The 21338-nt window shown below is 38.6% G+C and overlaps 2 protein-coding genes across 3 annotated transcripts in view; one reads left to right on the plus strand and one right to left on the minus strand.

Moving 5' to 3' along the window:
• polh (polymerase (DNA directed), eta) overlaps positions 1–4031 on the plus strand; it is a 12223-nt gene extending 8192 nt beyond the window's left edge. Inside the window, exons 10-11 of one of the 2 annotated variants that reach the window (XM_016288885.1) lie at positions 3617–3843; positions 3912–4031. In XM_016288885.1, the coding sequence (XP_016144371.1) occupies positions 3617–3843; positions 3912–3955 (271 nt within the window). In that variant the 3' untranslated portion in view covers positions 3956–4031. Of the gene's footprint in view, positions 1–3616; positions 3844–3911 lie in introns of those variants that run through there. The other variant, XM_016288886.1, reaches the window with a different exon arrangement.
• gtpbp2a (GTP binding protein 2a) overlaps positions 1–21338 on the minus strand; it is a 29439-nt gene that overhangs the window by 3532 nt on the left and 4569 nt on the right. Inside the window, exons 4-12 of the mRNA XM_016288884.1 lie at positions 19470–19578; positions 19167–19364; positions 17929–18103; positions 11411–11630; positions 11183–11318; positions 9962–10020; positions 9709–9880; positions 9399–9563; positions 6339–6349 (exon numbers count right to left, since the gene is read on the minus strand). Of these exons, the coding sequence (XP_016144370.1) occupies positions 6339–6349; positions 9399–9563; positions 9709–9880; positions 9962–10020; positions 11183–11318; positions 11411–11630; positions 17929–18103; positions 19167–19364; positions 19470–19578 (1245 nt within the window). The remainder of the gene's footprint in view (positions 1–6338; positions 6350–9398; positions 9564–9708; positions 9881–9961; positions 10021–11182; positions 11319–11410; positions 11631–17928; positions 18104–19166; positions 19365–19469; positions 19579–21338) is intronic.

Raw genomic sequence — 21338 nt, forward strand, 5'->3', positions numbered from 1 at the left:
CAGGTCGAGAATAAGGAGAGATGACTGACAAGACCATGCTGGAGTATTTGCTGCTCAACAGATCCTGAGCTCATTGACAAATATCTGATCTTGTAAGATGTGCTCTCTTTACACAGAGTGCGTGTGATCGAGAAATCGAAAGTGAAAGTAAACAGCGCAAACGCTCATTCAAAAATATTTAAATACACCACATCCTGAGAGCGGCTCCCTGATGCGCCAAAATTATACACAATATTAGAATGTTTAAAGGAGTGGACACGAAAATCGCGGGAGCGAAACACATGTCGCGGGAGCAGGCGGCAATGGTCAGAGATTCAGCAGGAGCGGGATTAAGAAAACAGCCGAATCCCGGACATTTTGGGCAATTAAGAAATCCCGGCCGGAGGCATTTTTGTAGGTCCAAAAAGAGGACATGTCCAGAGAAAAGAGCACGTATGGTCACCCTAATTTATAATCTATTGCTAATCGATGTATTCTTTTTAAAGTAGCATATGGAACATATGTTCTGCCTCATTCTGTGACAAGAAGCCTCGTCAGATCACAAAAGGAAGCATTTGACTAGAAGGTTGAGTAAAAAGGTTATAATGTTCTCTTTTGTTGGACAACAGGTTTAGAAATGTGAATAAAAGGGAGGAATGTGAAAACAACATGGACACTCTTGTTACTACAAAGATGTGTTGGATTTGTATTATTAGAGCTTTCCGACTTGAGTTCACGTGCGTTTTCTCAGTCGGGAAATTATTTTTCACCTGCGGTGCGGGTGATGATGCTTCTTAAGTCCGTTTCCGAGAACTAGAGGACAAATATTTCAATCGATCGCTCAGGCATGACACCGAAATCTGCGTTCGGATTCGGTTCTAGTACATACCGGTTACATAGGTACCGGTGCCATATTGGTACCGGGTTTTGGTACCCAACCCTACGGGTCCCGCAATCCGTCCAGCAATTTGGTGCATAACAAGAATGATGGAGTTACATAAACACTAGGCTTGCTGCAGTAGTCGGTGCTACTCAGTGTTCGGTTGTACACCGATTCCATTACTTTCCCACCGCGGCCCCATCCCCAACCCCACTGTCATTTTTCTTTTTTATAGAAATAAAAATCATTTAGTTCAAATGGAAAACGTACCTACACTAAATTGAAAGCTTCTGCTCTGCTCCATACAGCCAGGGTTGCCAGGTCTGTGTGACAAAACTAAACCATGCCAGTCAAAAACAGCCCAAAATATGTCCTTTCCATACCTAAAACACATTTTACGGTCAATGTTATGCACACTGATCATAAGCACAGCTCAAAGGCTTCCTACCAGTGGCCCTCCTTCACAAACCTTAACATTTAGGCAATTTTATAGGTAGAATGCCATGCATTTCAGTCAAATGTAATTTATGCACTATTTCAAACCTTTAACCCGCAGGGGAAAAATCTACGGAGCCCCTAAAGGGACCTTTCCAAAAATAAAAAAATACACAAACTATGGCGTGTGCATGAGAAACCCAGTTTTTTTTTTTGTTGGGGTTCCCCTAGTAAAATTCACATTCCCGGGGATAAATGTCACGTTATTGGGGTCGCTTCAACCCGCGGACATGAAAAACAAACAACCCTCAGCAACAGTGTTAAAGTAGACCAAAATACCATGGACTTGGCAACGCTGCAAGTGACAGATTTCAGCTGCAGCTTCAGTCTCTATTTATTCATTTATTTTATAGCCGAGTGTCCACCAAAGCGTTTTCCCCCGAGGCTGGCATATTTTTTCATTTGTTTTAAAGCGCTTGGGCATTTTTTCTCGACACAGAGAGTTGAAGAAGCAGCACTCATCACGGTCACTTTTTAGTCAGCTGACCAATCACAGTGAAGGAGGGGCGGGACTAATAAAGTCCAAAAGTCACGCTTGTATTATGACTGGACAACAATGGAGAAGTTAATATTGCTCGTCTCCGAGTATTTATGTCTTTTACTAGATGGAATTGCTGGGCTACATATTGTTGTTATGAAAAATAATGCTTGGAGAAACATTTCATTCTCGATGCATCTGCCATATTACTTCAGCGGATATTCCGTATCATAGCAACCGCAGCATCTCTACTGAAAAAATGCTAAAAATGCTTCGGTGGACACGCAGCCTACGGCGGGACGCTTCGGATTCTAGAGAGCATTTGATTGGACAGAAAATGTGATGAGAAGCAGAAGTGCAGGGTGACGTCCTCAAAATCTTTGATCCATATTGGCTGATGTTAGAATCTGTAAGTTTTGAAGCACACTAGACTAGATTATTTATAGATAACCATAAGGCTAAAATATTCACACTGAACTAAAAGCCAAAAAACTTTTGAAACTTTCATGAGGACTTTAACATCACATCGGCATGTTCATGGTTCTCTGATGCTGGTTAGTGGTCGAAAGACGTATAAACAAATAAAATCTTGATTTAGTAATTTTTCTTTTTAAAACAAAAATAATGTTTTATTTAATTTTAAATGTGTATGGTTTAATCAGTAGCTTTTCATCAACTCGACTCGAGCTCAATTGAACACTATTGTCAACTGTAGAGCTGCTTATCGCTGAATTAAACTTGTTTTGATGAACTTTACACAGTTTATTACTGTGAAATTATCTTTCAATCAAAGCCACATGTTATCAGTGTATGTTTCTTGGGCATCAAACCCATGATCTTAATGTTGTTCCAGCAGACGAGTGTAGGGCTGGGCGATATTGCCAAAAGTATTATTACAAAAAAAAATTCCGTATCATACAATATCAATATTTATCATGATATTAATTTACCATTAATGGGAAGGAAATGCTTTCAACACTTTTTTTTTTAGACCTTGAAATTGAATGTAAGGATAATTAGTTTGTTGACAATTGAACTCCACAGAGCTACCTTTTCATTTAGGGCCCCGTGAAATCAGTGTTATTTTCCCCTAAATTCTGTTTTCCGTTTTATAAAAATTTTTTTCCTGGATTCTGTGTTTTAGGATTCAATACAAATTTAGCATTTAAAAAATGGTGTCTAATTAAATGAATTAATAAAACGTATACAATTTAATCAATCTTTTAAAATTTAATGAAAATAAGCAATTTACATTTTTATTTTTTGTCAAATTAATTTAGTCAAATTAATGAAGAAATACCTTGCTTGTATGATACTCCTATAAGTATTATTATTAGATATTACTATTGTTCTTACCAATAATTGAAAATCACATTTTAGTATACAATATTAATATTTCTGTCATAATTTCTTCAAGTTAAACTGGACTTTTATTTTGACAGGCCTTTGTGAAGGTCTTTCAGTGTCAGTGTGTATTTGATGGTAGTATTTCTCAAAGTAAAGCTTGTGAAGTGATTCTTAGAGCAGCTTTGGAGATGAAGTTCATGTCTCATATATTGAGACGCAGACGCTGAAGACTCCGTGAGCTGTTTGAGTTTATGTATCAGACGAAACCGTGCCATTCATTCACACAGAGACACGCAGAATGTGCAGAGTTAGCCTATTAGCCACAAGCTAATCTTTATTGTATTACATTTTATCGCGACTCAATTTGACATCGTTTTATCGCCCAGCCCTAGTCGAGTGAGTTATTTCTGTAAGTCTTGATTATGTTTCTCTCTTAGGTCTCCTGCTTTGACTTGTCTTCATCTGTCAGCCAGTAAGTTCAGCGATGTTCCCTCATCCTCGTCCGGAGGAATAGCAGGCTTCCTGTCCAGTGACGCACCTTCAACACAATCGCGTCTAACCTCTACACAAACCCCCAAAACACAGCCGAGCCCCAAGAGCCCGGGGGCCATCCAGTCTCTGTTTGAGAAAGCCGCTGAGAAGAAGAAACAGCGAGTGGAGGAAGGTAGTAAAGATGAACATGTGTCATCCAGTCTTCCTCAGAAAGCCACTGGCATCTCTTCCTTCTTCCAGAGAAAGAAGCTTCAGCTGGCAGACAGCAGCTCCGTACTGGCTGAAGACCGGAGCGATTCGGCCTCTCCGTCTGGTGCGTCCCGTGAGGATGTGAGCGCGTGCGAGCGCTGTGGACTGAAGGTGCTGGTCTGGGAAATGCCTGAACATATGGACTATCATTTCGCTCTGGACTTGCAGAAGTCGTTCTCGTCCTCCTCGGCCTCCAGCGACGGGCCCGTGACGGCCGGAGCGCCGCAGTCGTCCCGTGAGAAGAGCAGGACGAAGACTCGGAGCGGCCCGCATTTGTGCTCCGTGACACATGTCTGTGTTGATTAGGATCATCCGGAGGCAGACCGGTTTTATTTTTTTGATAGAAACCATGATGCCATCTTTCTGAACAGGACGTCCAGGACCTCCGGCAGAAAAAGAGGAAGATTAAAGCATGCATGTTTCATAGTACACATGCTTTCTAAGTGCCCTCTGACCATAGAAGCCAGTCCCATCTGAAGATCCATTGATACAGATATCAATATTTTGTACTTTTAAAAAGCATGCACTTGAACTTACATATACTTTCCTGCAGGGGAGAGCAGTGTGTTCAAAACTGTTCCTTTCAGCAAAATTAAATGGTTATTATTTATGGAATGAATTACGAGTGGCCACATCCTTCCCCCGTCAAAGAAACTCTTCTCATGCGGGAGATATGTTGATGCGTGGTGATGCTTGGCACTTTTTTTTTTTCATTTTTCCCTTTCACATATTTTAGTAATCATCATAAATCAGATATCATTTGAAACCTTATAAACTCAAAATTCAACCATTCTGAAATCGGACATTGCGTTACTATCTTTTAGTGGTCTCCCTCCCCTTGGTGGGCGGTGTCAAGTGTCATTTTACAAAATGTATTACGATCAGAACTTTTTACAATCTTGACAAAATGCATATAGTTGGAAAGGTCTGAATGTATAAATTTGCGACTGGAAAATGCATAAAAAAATTCACAGGAGTTTGGGTGTCACCTGGTGGCTATTTTTGGTATAACACCTAAATAAAATCTCACAGAAACCCTTTTTTTCATATATCAACTTCAAATTTGGAACATAACTTATATAGACACATGGCTATAATTTTACATCAATTTTGGATTAAAATATTTTGTCAAATTTATTTTATATAACATTTTTTAAAATTGTACAGTACATGTACATCTTTACAGCAAACTTAGACTTTCATTTTCTGAAATGCTTTCACTTCTGCAATAATCTGCTGATTGTCTTCTTTAAAAAGAGGCCAACCTTAGGTCTGTATTCCAAAGCATTCATGAATTATAATTTAAGTTCTGATAGTTCACTTTCACGTCGATTTTCAAAAAGTGACAGTTTTGGGGTTAAGGACGCAGCTTTATTAGGCTGCTGTCACTTTGTCACAAATCCATTATACTGATAAATGCTGTGTTTAAGTCATGTCACAAAGATTATATACACAAGTTGAATGCACATGAATGTCACCACAAAATTGAAATTATGATTGGGAAACTTTCGTTAAGCCCTGAGTTTTCAGGTTGGGGGCATATGAGTGATAAAACGTGTCTGACCCAACAGAAAATAGTATTACACAATGATAGTATTGTGATAGTATTATACAATTACAATACAATATTTAGACCTAATGGTTCAATTATCAGCATTAACTGCTGTAATATACTTAAATTAGTCATTTTGTCAATGTGGAGTTGAAAAACCTTGTTGAATTTTATGTAGAAAATGTCCGACCAAATGACATGAATGAATGAGTGCGTACTGGACGTCATAATTACGACTACCAAACTCATTATATGAACTTCTCAAGAGGACTGTAATCAACACATCCGAATTCCTCTCAGCTGTTTGTTCACTTTGGACATAACTGACTATGTTTACTATGTTTATGTGCAATAAATTGCCTTTCAGTGTGCAGTAACGGTTAGGGCTGGGTAAAAAATATTGATATCTCGATTTTAATCGATTTTCATTTTTACGAAACGATATCGATTCTTAAATCCCAAGAATCGATTAGTCTAGCCTGTTTTCAGTTAATGGACGGAACGTAGAAGCACACTTCCCATCCAATATATCGCAATAAGCATTGTGCGTTGGTACTTGAAACAAAGTCTCAGATTTCAATTTATGTCCATTGTATTGCAGTATTCAAACAATAAATGCCGTTTTGGTGCTGTTTAATGTGGAGTGACAGATCGCTGTAACGCTTCAGTGAACTGACCATCTCCTCCACATTAATACCAGCTTCAGCACAAAATAAACATGACTAAACATCCGAAGGCAAGTTAAAAGAAAGAGTACAACTTTACAATCCATATCCTGTCTCATGTAATCGCTCAATCAGTGTTTCAGCCGCGCAAAGACATCAATATAACGGCTTGTGAACAATGTCACGTAACGTCACATTTACCTCAGAAAAACATATTCGGTGACCATAAACTCATTAGTCAGATAGAAAGATAAACTGTAGAGAGGGCATTTTGCTAAATATATGCACCATATAACATTCATTATTGTTCTTTAATGTTTTGTTTTAATTTTTTCAACAAAAAAAAAAACTAAAACTAACTGCAGTAACTGTAACTTTATTATTTAAAAAAACTTAAGTGTAATTTTAACAAATCAGTCAATTTTAACCTTCAATATTATATTAATGTAGTACCAACTGACTCTCATGTATATTTTACAGCATTAGTTGAGAGATTTTATTCCTTGAGAAAATTTGGCATGTACAGTACCTGATATATATCCTAAATAATCGATATTGAATCGCAAGCTTGTGAATGAGAATCGAATCGAATCGTGAAATTGGTGTCAAAACCCAGCCCTAGTAACGGTCCATACGCAAGTTAGCTAATGTCTAACAAACTATTCATTGATATGAGACCCCAGCATGTCTGAAAGATAGATAATTGTTTATCTGTAAAGACAGACAAGTAAAATAAAAATTAAAAAGTCTAGCAGGACAGACCAACAGACAAACAGCTAATGAGCTGGTTATCTATCTAGCTAGATATTTACCATATAACTATAAACTATGATAAAAATTCATCAGCATGCATTGATTAATGCCATGTTGTAGCAAAAAAATTAAAAAAACTGCGACCAAATGATGTCCTCTCCAATAACGTACCCATACAGCACACAAAAGTTATGACAAAATGATATCCCAATATATAATTTCATGATGATAGATTTCCCAGGATTCTGCAATGTCTATTTTAAAAATCATATTTGTATTAAGTCTCTGCATTGTTCCAAAGACGGCTCTAGTTCTCAACTGAACGTGCGGGAGAAGCATCACTAAATTTGGTCAAAAAAAACTTGTTAAAATCTAAATTTTTCTATATTAATTCGTGCATTTTTCAAATGTTTATTAAAAGTGCAAAAATTTACAAAAATGTGAAAAGAAGTCAATATTTTACTTTTTCGGGCAGCATTTTGTGTACACGGTTCTAATTTCAATTTTGGTTTTCAGCATAGCATTTAAAAATACAATAACCGTTCTTTTTTCGTTTTTTCCGTCATGGTTAAAAAATTAAAAACGAATGGAAGCAAAAGTACATGGACCAATATTGCATTGCTAAGAACTTAATTTAGACTACTTTAAAGTCGATTTTCTTAATATTTAGATTTTTTTGCACCCTCAGATTCCAGATTTTCTGAAAAAAAAAGCTTATTTATTCAGCTTTCAGATGGTGTATAAATCTCAATTTCGAAAAATGTACCCTTATGACTGGTTTTGTGGTCCAGGGTCACATTTATCTAGCCATCTATTGGTGCAACGGATCACAAAACTCACAGTTCGGACCACATTACAGATTTTGTGTCACGGATCGGATAATTTTTCGGATCAGCAAAAAAATGCTTTTCATTTATTACCGAAAGCTTACTTTACATGCTTCTATACCACAGCAAAAACTACTAGCTGAACTAATACAGTCAGTAATAAAACAAGAACAATTACACAAATTACAAGTGTAGATGTATACAACATAAAGTTACTAATAAAGTCAGTAACACTAGTATTCAGGTGCAGAAATGTAATAATTGTAAAATAACACATTAAGTTAAATATAGCAGACAGAAGCAGGTATTTATAGGCTGCTGTCTCTTTAAGACCAAATGCACGTACCTAATATACTGACACACATCCGCTTTCTTTTTCAGCTGTTTTGGTTCACTTAAGACATAACCGATTGTGTTTACCAGAATACTTGCCAAAACGGGTATTTTAATATAACTTTGTGTGTATGTTTCCGTTCAAAGAGAGTGAAAGAGGAATCAATCTGTGTGAATCGCGCCTCTCTCTCTCTCTGTGTGTGCTTGCTTCGGATGTGTGCAGCAGCGGTAGAAAACAGTGCGCGTCTTCTCTTTTGCTTGAATGGTTTAAAATTGTTTGAATGGGTAAATTGGCAAGACAAAACACATGCAAAGATAAACTTTAACTCTATGATGGTTAAATTTAACAGTTAATCCGCGAATCGCATGCATGCCGAACGGTGGGGTCTGGTCCGTACAGATCATGGATCATCTACGATCCGTTGCACCCCTACTAGGGCTGTGCGATTTGGGGGAAAATATCAAATTGCAATTTTTTTGACAGATATTGCGATTTGATTTGAGATTTTAAATTTGCAAAATCAAGCTTCAGCTCAATATTGTCAATAATGTGCAGCACAGTACGAGTATCATTACCCTGCTGAAAAAAACAATAGAAACCATCACAGAAATTCTTATAGTTTCCATTAAACCATTACAAAATTCCTTTTTGTTTTGGGCATTATTCCAATAGGAATTATTGTTGTTCTATTGGTTGCCATCTGCCAGATTACATCCCACCAATACAATCCATCAAATAGACACCATTATAGTTTACATTAAAACCAAACAAATTCCCATTATAACCCTGAAATCCATTACATTTGTTATTGTGTTTTGGGAGGGGTTCTATTGTTTTTTTTTCAGCAGGCAAGATTATAATGGTATAACTACTTTTACAGAATTAACTTAATTTATTCATTTTAAGTATTTGGGATTTTAAGAGCAAGTGGAAAATGTGCTGAATGTTTAATTTCATCCAAGTGAAATTAGCAAGCAGTTAGACTGAATTTACATTCGTTTTAAACGCGGAGCCAGGCGCGAGTCGACACAGGTTGTGCGCGTGCGTCAAGCCTCATCCATACTGCCAGATGCGCTTGTGAAGACTTGCGGTGCGGAGCCGGGTGCAAGTATAAACAAGCATTACGAGACAGGCTGCGTGAGTGTGGCAAGCATGAACGGCTCGTCTGTGAGAGGAGCGAGTATGAGAAGCATTCACAGACACAGGCTGTGTGTGCGCTCTTCTGAATTGGGAATAGCCAACATGCATTATAAACTTATTATTATTCAAATCACGATTTCGGTTTCGATTAATCGCACAGCCCTAACCCCTACCATCTATCAGTTCAGGCAGATAAAGAAGACTCACCTTTCCCTGCAGAGCCTCAACTGTGGCCGTCTGTCTAACATTGCCCACATGCACCGTCACCTGGAAGCCCTTGTGGAAAGTTTTGGCATGGAAGAGTAAAACGATCTCAGCCTCAAAGCGCCAGCAGATAGTGGGGTTCATCTCTGGACTGACCATCACCATGCCCTGCCAGAAAACAATGGCCTGCTTTACACTAACAACACGCTCTACACTAGAACCATTAACAATGATCCTAGTATAACAACTCAGATTCAGTTTGAAGGAGTTTCACTTCATTGGCCTCTACACTGTAGGTCTTCTGCGTTCTCACCTTACGTAATAGTGAGCGGTCGAAATCTCCCAGGGCCAGAGTAGCGGCCTGACCGGCTCTAAGCACCCTGCACCCGGAGCGATTCCTCTGGATACTGCACACCGCCAGCTCCCGAAACTGCCCAGCGTCTGTGGGTCCCACCACCAGCTGCTCGCCCTCGCGGCAGATCCCACTGCACATCGAAAAACAGTCATTACACACTAATGCCGTCTTATTGCACGCCACAGACAAGAGGGAAGAGAGGAGGACGCACCTGTACAGAGTCCCACCAACTACTGTCCCAACATCCGGCACGGTGTAGATCTCATCAATCTACAGGATCACAACACACACAAACTCATGCACGAGACAGACACTGAAAACAACAACAGCCACAAAACCCTGGGTTATTTTTTTCAAACCAAATGCTGGTTTGAGACTTTATTTGGTAAGGCTGCTGGGTTGATTTAACCCAATTTGGATTGATAATCATTCATAATCAGTAACCCTACAGCGCTAAAAATGTTAACATAAAATAGTAAGTTCTAACCATTATCTGAGTGCAGAAAATATTTTGCCTTAAGGGATGCACATTATTATAAGAACGTCATCGGAATTGACCGTTAAAAGCTTAAAATGCAAACATCGCTATCAGCCCGATATGAAAAATTATGCTAATATGCCTTGCCGATAAGACAAATAAAGAGATAAGATTGTGCTCATTCCTGAATCGAACTTTTGCCAGTATGGTGATTACATTCACTGTTTTGGATCACCACATAATACAAATTAAATATATACACAAAAAAAATGTTGGGGGTTGCAGCAGTTTTATTACATTTTCAAAGCTTTCAATGCACTCTCATTATAAAAAGAACTTTAATAATGTGTAATTAGTTCTAACGAGTATGTTTTCGCTCAAAACTAACCAAAATTAAAAATCATTTGTTTATAATCTCTGCACAGGAGAGACTTTGTGTTGTTTTCAAACAAAAGGAAATATTTATTGGTATCAGCAAGGGCTAAAATGAGTTGAAAAATATCGGCAAAAATCCAATATCTTTGCCTATCCATATTTGTGGCATTCATGACAGGAATGTGTTTGGAAGAATAGATGAAACCTACTTGAAGTGGAGAGAACTGTTAACCTGCCTGCATTGAATAAACCCCTTTTAAAGATCTCTTTTAATACAAAGTTTATTCCTACATTATCCCACAGTTTTTCAAGTCTGTGCATTTCCTGACGGCACTCAAAGCCTAAAAAAAATATATATAACAAAATAACTGGTCAAATTTGCTCTTAAGATGGTGTTATTCACTATTTAAACAACAATGTTTAGTGAACTTTTAAAAAGCAACTTCATTTAACTGTAGAACTATTGATTTGCTATTCTTCTCTGCCCTTTTTCCTCACTCACATACATGCCAACCCTTTAAGAACAATTCAAGATCTTCAATGAGGACATCTAAGCTTGTGTGAAGCGTACACCTGTACCTGAAACTCGGTGAGCTGCTGCATGAGCTCCTCCTGCTCCTTGCTGTTGCTGAGGGGAGGTAGAATATTAAAGAAGACCTTCAGCAAATCCAGACTCTCCCCTGATACACTGGACAGGGTGAAGATAGGGGTGATGCTGCAGGAGTGCAAGGGAGACAACAGATTCCCATGAAGCAGTTTAAAGGCAAATCATCACAGCCGTGTCTTCTTTATCTGGTTGGGCTGTACCTGGGTGACTGTGCAAACTTCTGGGCGGCAGTGACAGCGTCGTCTGTGGAGGACACCAGCATGGGCACCTTGTTGCAGCCTGGCTGCTTGAGGATGCGCTCCAGCTGTCGGACGGTGCGCTCCACGGTGCCTTTGGTGCACAGGTCCACCTTACTCACCACAATGAAGATGGGCACCTTCAGCGCCATGGCCAGACCCAGGTGCTCTCGCGTCGTCCCCGCTGAGGGAAGAGCAAGACAGTGTGCATCTTACATGGAGAAATGTGGCGTTTAATAGGTAGCGAATCGTTTGTGGGGATACCAAAAGCTTCAGAGAACAAGGAGCCAGGTAATAGAGTTGTAAACTCTGATCTGGTCAGTATTGCAAGTTTACAAACTTTAATCTCAGCCTCAGATGGTTCACCGACTGACTGTCTGAAACAAATTAGACACAAAAAAACTGGCAAAAACTGGTGAAAAATAACATCCTGGGATCAAAATTTACACTTTTTAAATGAAAGAAAAAATTATTTTTGCTGAAACGATTTTTGCTGATATTTTTTAACTCATTTTGGGCCGATACCGATATATTTTCTTTTGTTTGGAAACAACACCAAGTGTAGCAAATTATTATTATAATTTCTTTTACAAGAACTTATTTTTTAAGTTCTTAAAAATAACTTATTTGTTAGAATTAAATAAACAATAATGAAGTTTTTCATATCGGGCCGATGCCGATATGTATATTTAAAGCCATTATCGGCCGATTCCGATATCTGTCTTGATAATATCGTGCATTCCTAAAAAAAAAACTTTTTACCAGTCTGTTTTGCCAGGTTTGTAGCATGAATTCTTTAAAGATACTCAGTTTTTTTTAGACGATAATAGCAAGTAAGCTAGATATCCACAAAGAGAACAGTATAGTCCACTCGAAATGTCTATGAAAAAGTGCTGGAATACACTATATTAGGCCTGTCACGATAACAACTTTTTGTTGTGTGATATATTGCCCCAGAAATAACTGCGATGAGCGATATTGTCATTTTAAAGACCATTTTATGCCACAGAATATATGAAGAGTTTATTTGCAAAAACCGATAACTCTATTTTTATTTCTTTCCCAGAAATCACTTTTTTTTTAAAATTGCGCATTCCAAGTAATATCAATCAAACTGCAGTTGGGTTGTTTTATATTTTCTTTTGTTTGGAAACAACACCAAGTGTAGCAAATTATTATTATAATTTCTTTTACAAGAACTTATTTTTTAAGTTCTTAAAAATAACTTATTTGTTAGAATTAAATAAACAATAATGAAGTTTTTCATATCGGGCCGATGCCGATATGTATATTTAAAGCCATTATCGGCCGATTCCGATATCTGTCTTGATAATATCGTGCATTCCTAAAAAAAAAACTTTTTACCAGTCTGTTTTGCCAGGTTTGTAGCATGAATTCTTTAAAGATACTCAGTTTTTTTTTAGACGATAATAGCAAGTAAGCTAGATATCCACAAAGAGAACAGTATAGTCCACTCACCTAAAAAAAAAACTTTTTACCAGTCTGTTTTGCCAGGTTTGTAGCATGAATTCTTTAAAGATACTCAGTTTTTTTTAGACGATAATAGCAAGTAAGCTAGATATCCACAAAGAGAACAGTATAGTCCACTCGAAATGTCTATGAAAAAGTGCTGGAATACACTATATTAGGCCTGTCACGATAACAACTTTTTGTTGTGTGATATATTGCCCCAGAAATAACTGCGATGAGCGATATTGTCATTTTAAAGACCATTTTATGCCACAGAATATATGAAGAGTTTATTTGCAAAAACCGATAACTCTATTTTTATTTCTTTCCCCGAAATCACTTTTTTTTTAAAATTGCGCATTCCAAGTAATATCAATCAAACTGCAGTTGGGTTGTTTTGATTAAGTAATAATAACTTAAACAAATAGGTGATTTACAAAATTAAAGTTCACTGAAAGTATGTTTTACATATTAAAAGTTTGCTTTATAGCAAAAGCAGATAACTCCAACAGTTGTTTTTTGGCAAAAGCAGATAACTCCACATTTCATGTTTTAGAGTAAAAAAAACCCACTGGTTTAATCTTTGTAATCTCCTCACATGACAATGTAGATGCCTGACAAACGTTGTTGTTGTTGTGATCATAAACTGTATGGATGTGATTACACGCAATACACGGAGCTTTTCCCGCACCGTTGTAACTGCTTTTGCAAGCATCCGTGGAACCGTTTCAGCATTTATTTTCCTTTTTCGCCCCGAAGAACATAACACAGATTCATCAAGTTCGTCGAAATGATCCATCCTCAATCACTTTTAGTCAGCTTTGACGAAACTCCTCTCAGCTAGCACGTCTTTTCAGAGTGACCGTAGCCTTGTCACCTGACCTGAATACAGAGAGCTGATTCGCTAAAATGGACTTATCGGCTTCTGTTCAAAAGCAACAAGGGCGCTTGTCGGCTTCTGCAGTAAAACGTTAGTTTCAATGCCTTGAAAGTGGACAAAACCGGCTTTTTTGACAAAACGTGTTTAGGGTTCAGATCGCGCTATATGTGGAGAATAATGCACGGCAATCAGCGGTTTTTTTTTTTAAGTGGCTTTTATCGGTTTTTGCAAATGAACGCTTCATATAATCATAATATAACAGCATAATAATGCAAGAAGGCCTACACACTTCCAAATGACAACAAACTTTTAATTTAAGAATATTTAGATCATGGAAATTAAGAATCAAAATATTAGATACCTTAAAAAACCTGAATAAATAGTAAATAAACATTTTCTAACAAAAAGTGCAAAGTAACAAGTAGAAAAAAAGAAAAGTGCACAAAGAACTTGTATGGAGATTTTTCCCTGACCTTCTTTTCTCTGTACATTAAGGGTGCACACTATTGCTGAAAAGCACAATCACTAGATAGCAGTCAGATTTGCACAAAGGCACAGATCCCTAAACAAGGCCATACCTGCAGATTAAACTTTGTTTGTAAACATTTTCTAACAAAAAGTGCAAAGTAACAAGTAGAAAAAAAGAAAAGTGCACAAAGAACTTGTATGGAGATTTTTCCCTGACCTTCTTTTCTCTGTACATTAAGGGTGCACACTATTGCTGAAAAACGCACAAAGGCACAGATCCCTAAACAAGGCCATACCTGCAGATTAAACTTTGTTTGTGGAAGCATTTTTTAAATTTGAACTAGCACCTCATGACTACACCACGTTGTGTACCAGAAGCTGCAAAAGACACAGGCGCAAGTGGAATGCAAAAAACACGGTGACATTAATTTATAAGTAAATATAATGGGCGATATATTGTGTCACCAAAAAGTATTGAGGTCATGTACATATATTGCGCGACAAGTCGATATTTTGATTATTGCAACAGGCCTACACTATATGTGACCCTGCAGCACAAAAGCCGTGTTAAGTCGCTGGGGTATATTTGTAGCAATAGCCAACAATACACTGTATGGGTCAAAATTATAGATTTTTCTTTTATGCCAAAAATTATTAGGATATTAAGTAAAGATCATGCTCCATGAAGATATTTTGTAAATTTCCTACCGTAAATATTTCTAAACTTAATTTTTGATTAGTAATATGCATTGCTAAGGACTTCATTTGGACAACTTTCTCAATATTTAGATTTTTTTTTGTCCTAACTAATTCTGGCAGCTGCTGTGTCAGTCTGCTCTGCATGCAAACACAAAAGCAACAGGTAAACAAAGACAGAGGTCAAGGGTGCTCTGCATTGTCATACATAAACAGATGCTCCTGATCGAGACGCATAGTTTGACCAGGCCAGGGTGGAAGTGACACCACGTTATCATCTCGTGTGAAGTACAGGAAACTTGTTTGGAAAGTATTAGTATTAATATTTTGGTAGCGCTTTATTTTACAGTCCTGTTCTGCATGTACTTACTATGTGCTCTGTTCAGTTTACTGAATGAAGACACTACTGTCTTGCTACAGCTGCTACTTTGGATTTGCCTCATTTCAGAAGTTTACTGTGACGCTGCTTTGAAACAATCTGTATTGTATGAAGCACTATGGAAATAAAGGTGACTTGACTAATTACAATAACTAAATAATTGACTCTGAACCTACTCCTAAATCTATTCCTAGCTGCCTTCTATTCCTCAGTACGTGAAGTACACTGTAAATGCAAGTAGTGTCAAATCAAATGCAACCAATATTGTAATTCTATTTAGAGTCACTAATTTAGAATTTACACCACTATACAAAGACAAAACATCTAAGTTGAATGAATCATACTTCACTGAGCCAAGTGAAAGTGAAACACTCATATCTGAGATAACAGCCTCATAGATACAGATTACGTCCAGAGTGTGCAGTTCTGAACAGAAAGTGTTTGTTTGATCAGTCTGACTGGACACGACAGCATCAGCTCGCCCAGCGGTGTCAGTTTGTGGTGGGACGCTTGGTTTTCCAAAACAAAGTCAGTGAGGGACAGCTTCTGTTTGCTGGTGCAGGAAATACACACTGCACCTTTCAGAATGTGACGTATGCAGGCGTGTGATGAGCTTTAGCAGGTCATCTGACAGCCAAAGGCGTTGAGCGTCACTGACAAGTCTTCCTCAAACTCAGCTGATTCACACCCTCCAGAGCATGGAAATAACAGCGGGTCACATCCAGCTGCCTGTGTGGCAGGGCAGTAAAATCTGTCCAAAGTCTTCTGAGGTTAATAATTGGGAAACTGGACGTGCTTCTGTTTGCATGGATTTGCTTGTGGAAAAGTCAAACTCAGAGAGGTGCAGCAGACACCGCACTCCACTGCCTCTTGCATAATTTAAGCGCGCTGGTGTCGCGCTGCAGACAGGGCATCGTGTTCTGCTTCAAAGACGTGCGTGACCCTCTCACCCAAATATCTGCTCCTATTTCTGACACACTACTTTCCCAAACCAACATAGTGGCATGTCAGCTTATGCTCCAGCACAAGGAGCCACACCTCCTGTTACACAATTTAGCAAGATTTTTTGCAAGAAATCTGCAAACTATCACTCATAAAAACGAACGGGTCTGGTTAGGAAAATGATATGGTTATTATATGGTTAATGGCAGCATAAAGAAAGCTTTACACCATGTTAGACATGCAATTACTCAATCACAGCCGAACTGAACATATTTGATGTTTAACACACAGTTAACAGATTTCAGGGTGATGGATTTGTTTCTTACAAACACGCAGCTTTTGTCTTCTCCAGATGTTTACTGATGGACTGGAGTGGTGTGGATTACTTGTGATGCTTTCCTCCAGAGCATGGAAATAACAGCGGGTCACATCCAGCTGCCTGTGTGGCAGGGCAGTAAAATCTGTCCAAAGTCTTCTGAGGTTAATAATTGGGAAACTGGACGTGCTTCTGTTTGCATGGATTTGCTTGTGGAAAAGTCAAACTCAGAGAGGTGCAGCAGACACCGCACTCCACTGCCTCTTGCATAATTTAAGCGCGCTGGTGTCGCGCTGCAGACAGGGCATCGTGTTCTGCTTCAAAGACGTGCGTGACCCTCTCACCCAAATATCTGCTCCTATTTCTGACACACTACTTTCCCAAACCAACATAGTGGCATGTCAGCTTATGCTCCAGCACAAGGAGCCACACCTCCTGTTACACAATTTAGCAAGATTTTTTGCAAGAAATCTGCAAACTATCACTCATAAAAACGAACGGGTCTGGTTAGGAAAATGATATGGTTATTATATGGTTAATGGCAGCATAAAGAAAGCTTTACACCATGTTAGACATGCAATTACTCAATCACAGCCGAACTGAACATATTTGATGTTTAACACACAGTTAACAGATTTCAGGGTGATGGATTTGTTTCTTACAAACACGCAGCTTTTGTCTTCTCCAGATGTTTACTGATGGACTGGAGTGGTGTGGATTACTTGTGATGCTTTTATCAGCTGTTTGGACTCTCATTCTGACGGCACCCATTCACTTCTTGAGCGAGTGATGTAATGCTACATTTCTCCAAATCTGATGAAGAAACTAACTCATCTACATCTCGGATGGCCGGAGGGTGAACACATTTTCAGCTAATCTTAAGTTTTTAGGTGAAATGTTCCTTTAAGGGTAATTAACCTAAAAATGGTTTGCTTACAGCTCTCTGCATAATAAACCAGGAGAGGAGTAGATTACAGCCTGTGGCCTGCAGTCACAACTAGACTGCCACGTCTCAAGTTTCCCTATACTTTCATTTAAGACCCACTTTGGTCCAGGACCAGAGCAGCCCTGAGGTATTTTGGGGTATGGAAGACAGAAGGAATGGGAGCGACACTTAAGAGTGTACATAAGATCATATGCTAGGATTACTAGCCAGAGAACAGCTGATTTATTGCTCCATGCCAAAAAAGGATTGACCTGTCCAGACATTACGAGGTTTATTTGTGTCACTTGCCCTGCGTGACTTGACATTTATCAGAGCACGCTTCACCGGCACTATCTGAGATAAACAGGTTAAAGCAAACAGCAGCACAACATCAGTAAATACTTACCGATGCCGGTGTTGGCGCTGACCACGAGCATGGCAAAGTCTGGACAGTAGCTGGTCAAGCCAAAGATGGTGGTCTTGAGATATTTGTGGTGGCCTGCCAGGTCTATGAAGGTGATCATTTTTGAGGCACTCTCGCAGATTTCCTCCGCCGTTCGGGACTCACTGTAGTTCACCACCTAGATAAGAACAGACACCGATGCAGACTAACACACACATGCAAAGTGTCACCAAAAACCTTTAAGTTCATGTTTAATGCTGGGCTGCATGAAAATGGTTAAACAGTTGATCACGATTATTTTGCTCATCACTATTATTAATCACAATTATTTGCATTAAAAAATTTGTAACATTTAATCAGAATTACTGCAAGTTCACATAAGCACAAATTAAAAGAAGGTCAACTCGCATGGTTTGCTTGCAGATTTAGCAAACGACTGCATGAAAGAAAACGGACTTCTTGTATTACACTTATTTTATTATATACTCCAGCTTACATGTTTACCGGTATTTTCAGCTCATGAGTGCTTTTTCCGTAATGTAGAGAGAGCGTGTGCACATGGCTGCCAGGTTGGAAAGATTAAGTAAACCAATGCGCAAAAAGTGTTTCGATTTATCAAAACAGGTCTGATTGGGGGGATTTAAACTCTTGACATCTGGCAACCGCAACCATGAACGCTTATGGAGGCTTGTTACCAACGCAAGATAACACAAATGTCAAAGTAAAATGAACTGTTGTCAGGATAAATGACCAGCAGGCAAATATCGCAAAGGATTTGATTAATAAATCGAGAGAAGCAGAAATCGTGATCATGATTAAAATGCAATTTATTGTGCAGCCCTATGATAATCCATAATACACCTTTAGGGTGAAGTTACGCCTGGGCAGTACATATGCAATATGACAGTAGAAAAAGGTGTAAACCACGCTACAACAGTAAATATATTTGTGTGGCTATTAGTGGGCAGTTATTAAAGTGTGAAGAGTGAAAGAGAGGCAAGAACTACTGCAAAAATACAAATCGGGACACGTCCCAAACAAGTCCAGGCAAGCAAGAACTTGTTATAAAGGGGTGTTAGGCACATTTTAGGCTTAGTTTGTTTACAGTTGCCAAGCAACAATGAAACTTGACATCTTATCATAGAAATAAACTGATGTGTGATCACAGGAAAGTGACACTCTTTACACTCTACGAATGCGCGCTCACGGTTGTCTGAGGCACACCGTGCCGCAGTTCTCACCTCTCCTCTGCTGTCGAAGCCCAGGATCTCAATGCTGATACTTGAGGTTCGTCCGGTCTGGATTTCATGAAGGTGTCTGAAGAGGTTGAGCCGCGCTCTCCCCCTCCCGTTGTCCAGCTCTCCTTGTGTAAGCACACCAAGCAGAGTGGACTTCCCTGAGTCCACGTTACCCAGCACCGCTACCCGCAGGTCCAAGAACTGCAGACGCGTCACATAACGTCATTAACACAGGCCTGAGAGCATCCAACACATCAGATGAACATGACTCAAACAACACGCGATCACATGACCTCAGACGCTTACCTGCTGGTCATCTGGCACTTTCCTGACGAGCACCTCAGCTATTCTGTATGGCTCGTCAGAGTCGTGATCCACCTCCCTCTCTCTGAGAACTGTGATGTCTGCACCCACCCTGAACACACACACAGCATTCACAAACAACTCTACACGCATCCCACTGCAGCCATCAGCCTCACCGAAGCGTCTCGTGAAAACAAGTGCACTTGACCATACTTTAGAAGAGTGCTAATTACTGAAATAATACTTTAAAAGAATATACTACAGAGCAAACTGAATATAATGTTCTCTGACACTTAACTGCAATGAACTGAAAGTTTAAATGTATGTCAAATGCAATTTGTGAGCGATTTTTTGACCCACTTAAGTACATCTTTTATGTAATTTCATAATTTATTAATCTATTATCTTTGAATATGGTTAAAGTACTGTGGAATGTACTGACAGGCATTTATGATAAACTAAAATATACTTTAATATACTGTCATTTCTTTTGAAACATGCACATGATATATATTTTTTAATTACACATTTGTAATGGTGAATTTGCAATTTAGTACATTTAAAATATATAAACTTTTAATGAATAATAACAAACTACACTTAAAATTAATATTAAGTACTTAACATGTGCTTTAGTATGTTGCTCAACACATCAAAATAAGTGTACTTCTTGAAAGCACAGCAAAAGATTAATAAAACAAAATTTAACATGTACTTTATAGAAAAACTTAAAAGGAACACTCCACCATTTTTGAAAATAGGCTCATTTTCCGACTCCCCTAGAGTTAAACAGTTGAGTTTTACCGTTTTCGAATCCATTCAGCCGATCTCCGGGTCTGGCGGTAGCACTTTTAGCTGTAGCTTAGCATAGATCATTGAATCTGATTAGACCGTTAGCATCTCGCTCAAAAATGACCAAAGAGTTTCTGTATTTTTCCTATTTAAAACTTGACTCTTCTGTAGTTACATCGTGTACTAAGACCGACGGAAAATGAAAAGTTGTGATTTTCTAGGCCGATATGGCTAGGAGCTATACTCTCATTTCAGCGTAATAATCAAGGTGATGATATTACGCAGCGCCTGAAAATAGTCCCCAGCACGCTCCCTGTGCAAGCAGGTGCTCATGTTGGTTATGTTGACGGAAGTTAGCCTATTTTCAGGCGCTGCGTAATATCATCACCTTGATTATTACGCTGAAATGAGAGTATAGCTCCTAGCCATATCGGCCTAGAAAATCACAACTTTTCATTTTCCGTCGGTCTGAGTACACGATGTAACTACAGAAGAGTCAAGTTTTAAATAGGAAAAATACAGAAACTCTTTGGTCATTTTTGAGCGAGATGCTAACGGTCTAATCAGATTCAATGATCTATGCTAAGCTACAGCTAAAAGTGCTACCGCCAGACCCGGAGATCGGCTGAATGGATTCGAAAACAGTAAAACTCAACTGTTTAACTCGAGGGGAGTCGGAAAATGAGCCTGTTTTCAAAAATAGTGGAGTGATCCTTTAATTTGACATTATTACAAAGTGCATTTTTAAAAATGTTCTGCAAGTGTCTCTCTTTAAGTATACTATATTTCATTAATGTTCTCTGCAGGTGCATTTAAAAAAAAACATTTAAAAATACTTTAAAGATTTGACGTACAATACAAGTGCACAATCAATACAATTAATCGCACTATTTTTTCCACGATCTTTCTGAAACATTAATATATATGCGGTACAACAAATACTACTACAATGCATAAATATTTTGCACGTATACTATTATAATTGCATGAGAACTTTCTCTTTTTACCGTTTCGAGGTGAATGTGACCTATGCCCGCTCCTGACACGCTTTGTGAGATTCACCCAAATATTTAGAGCTCG

Source organism: Sinocyclocheilus grahami, unplaced genomic scaffold, assembly GCF_001515645.1.
Source record: "Sinocyclocheilus grahami isolate Dianchi unplaced genomic scaffold, SAMN03320097.WGS_v1.1 scaffold235.1, whole genome shotgun sequence".
Lineage (NCBI taxonomy): Eukaryota > Metazoa > Chordata > Actinopteri > Cypriniformes > Cyprinidae > Sinocyclocheilus > Sinocyclocheilus grahami.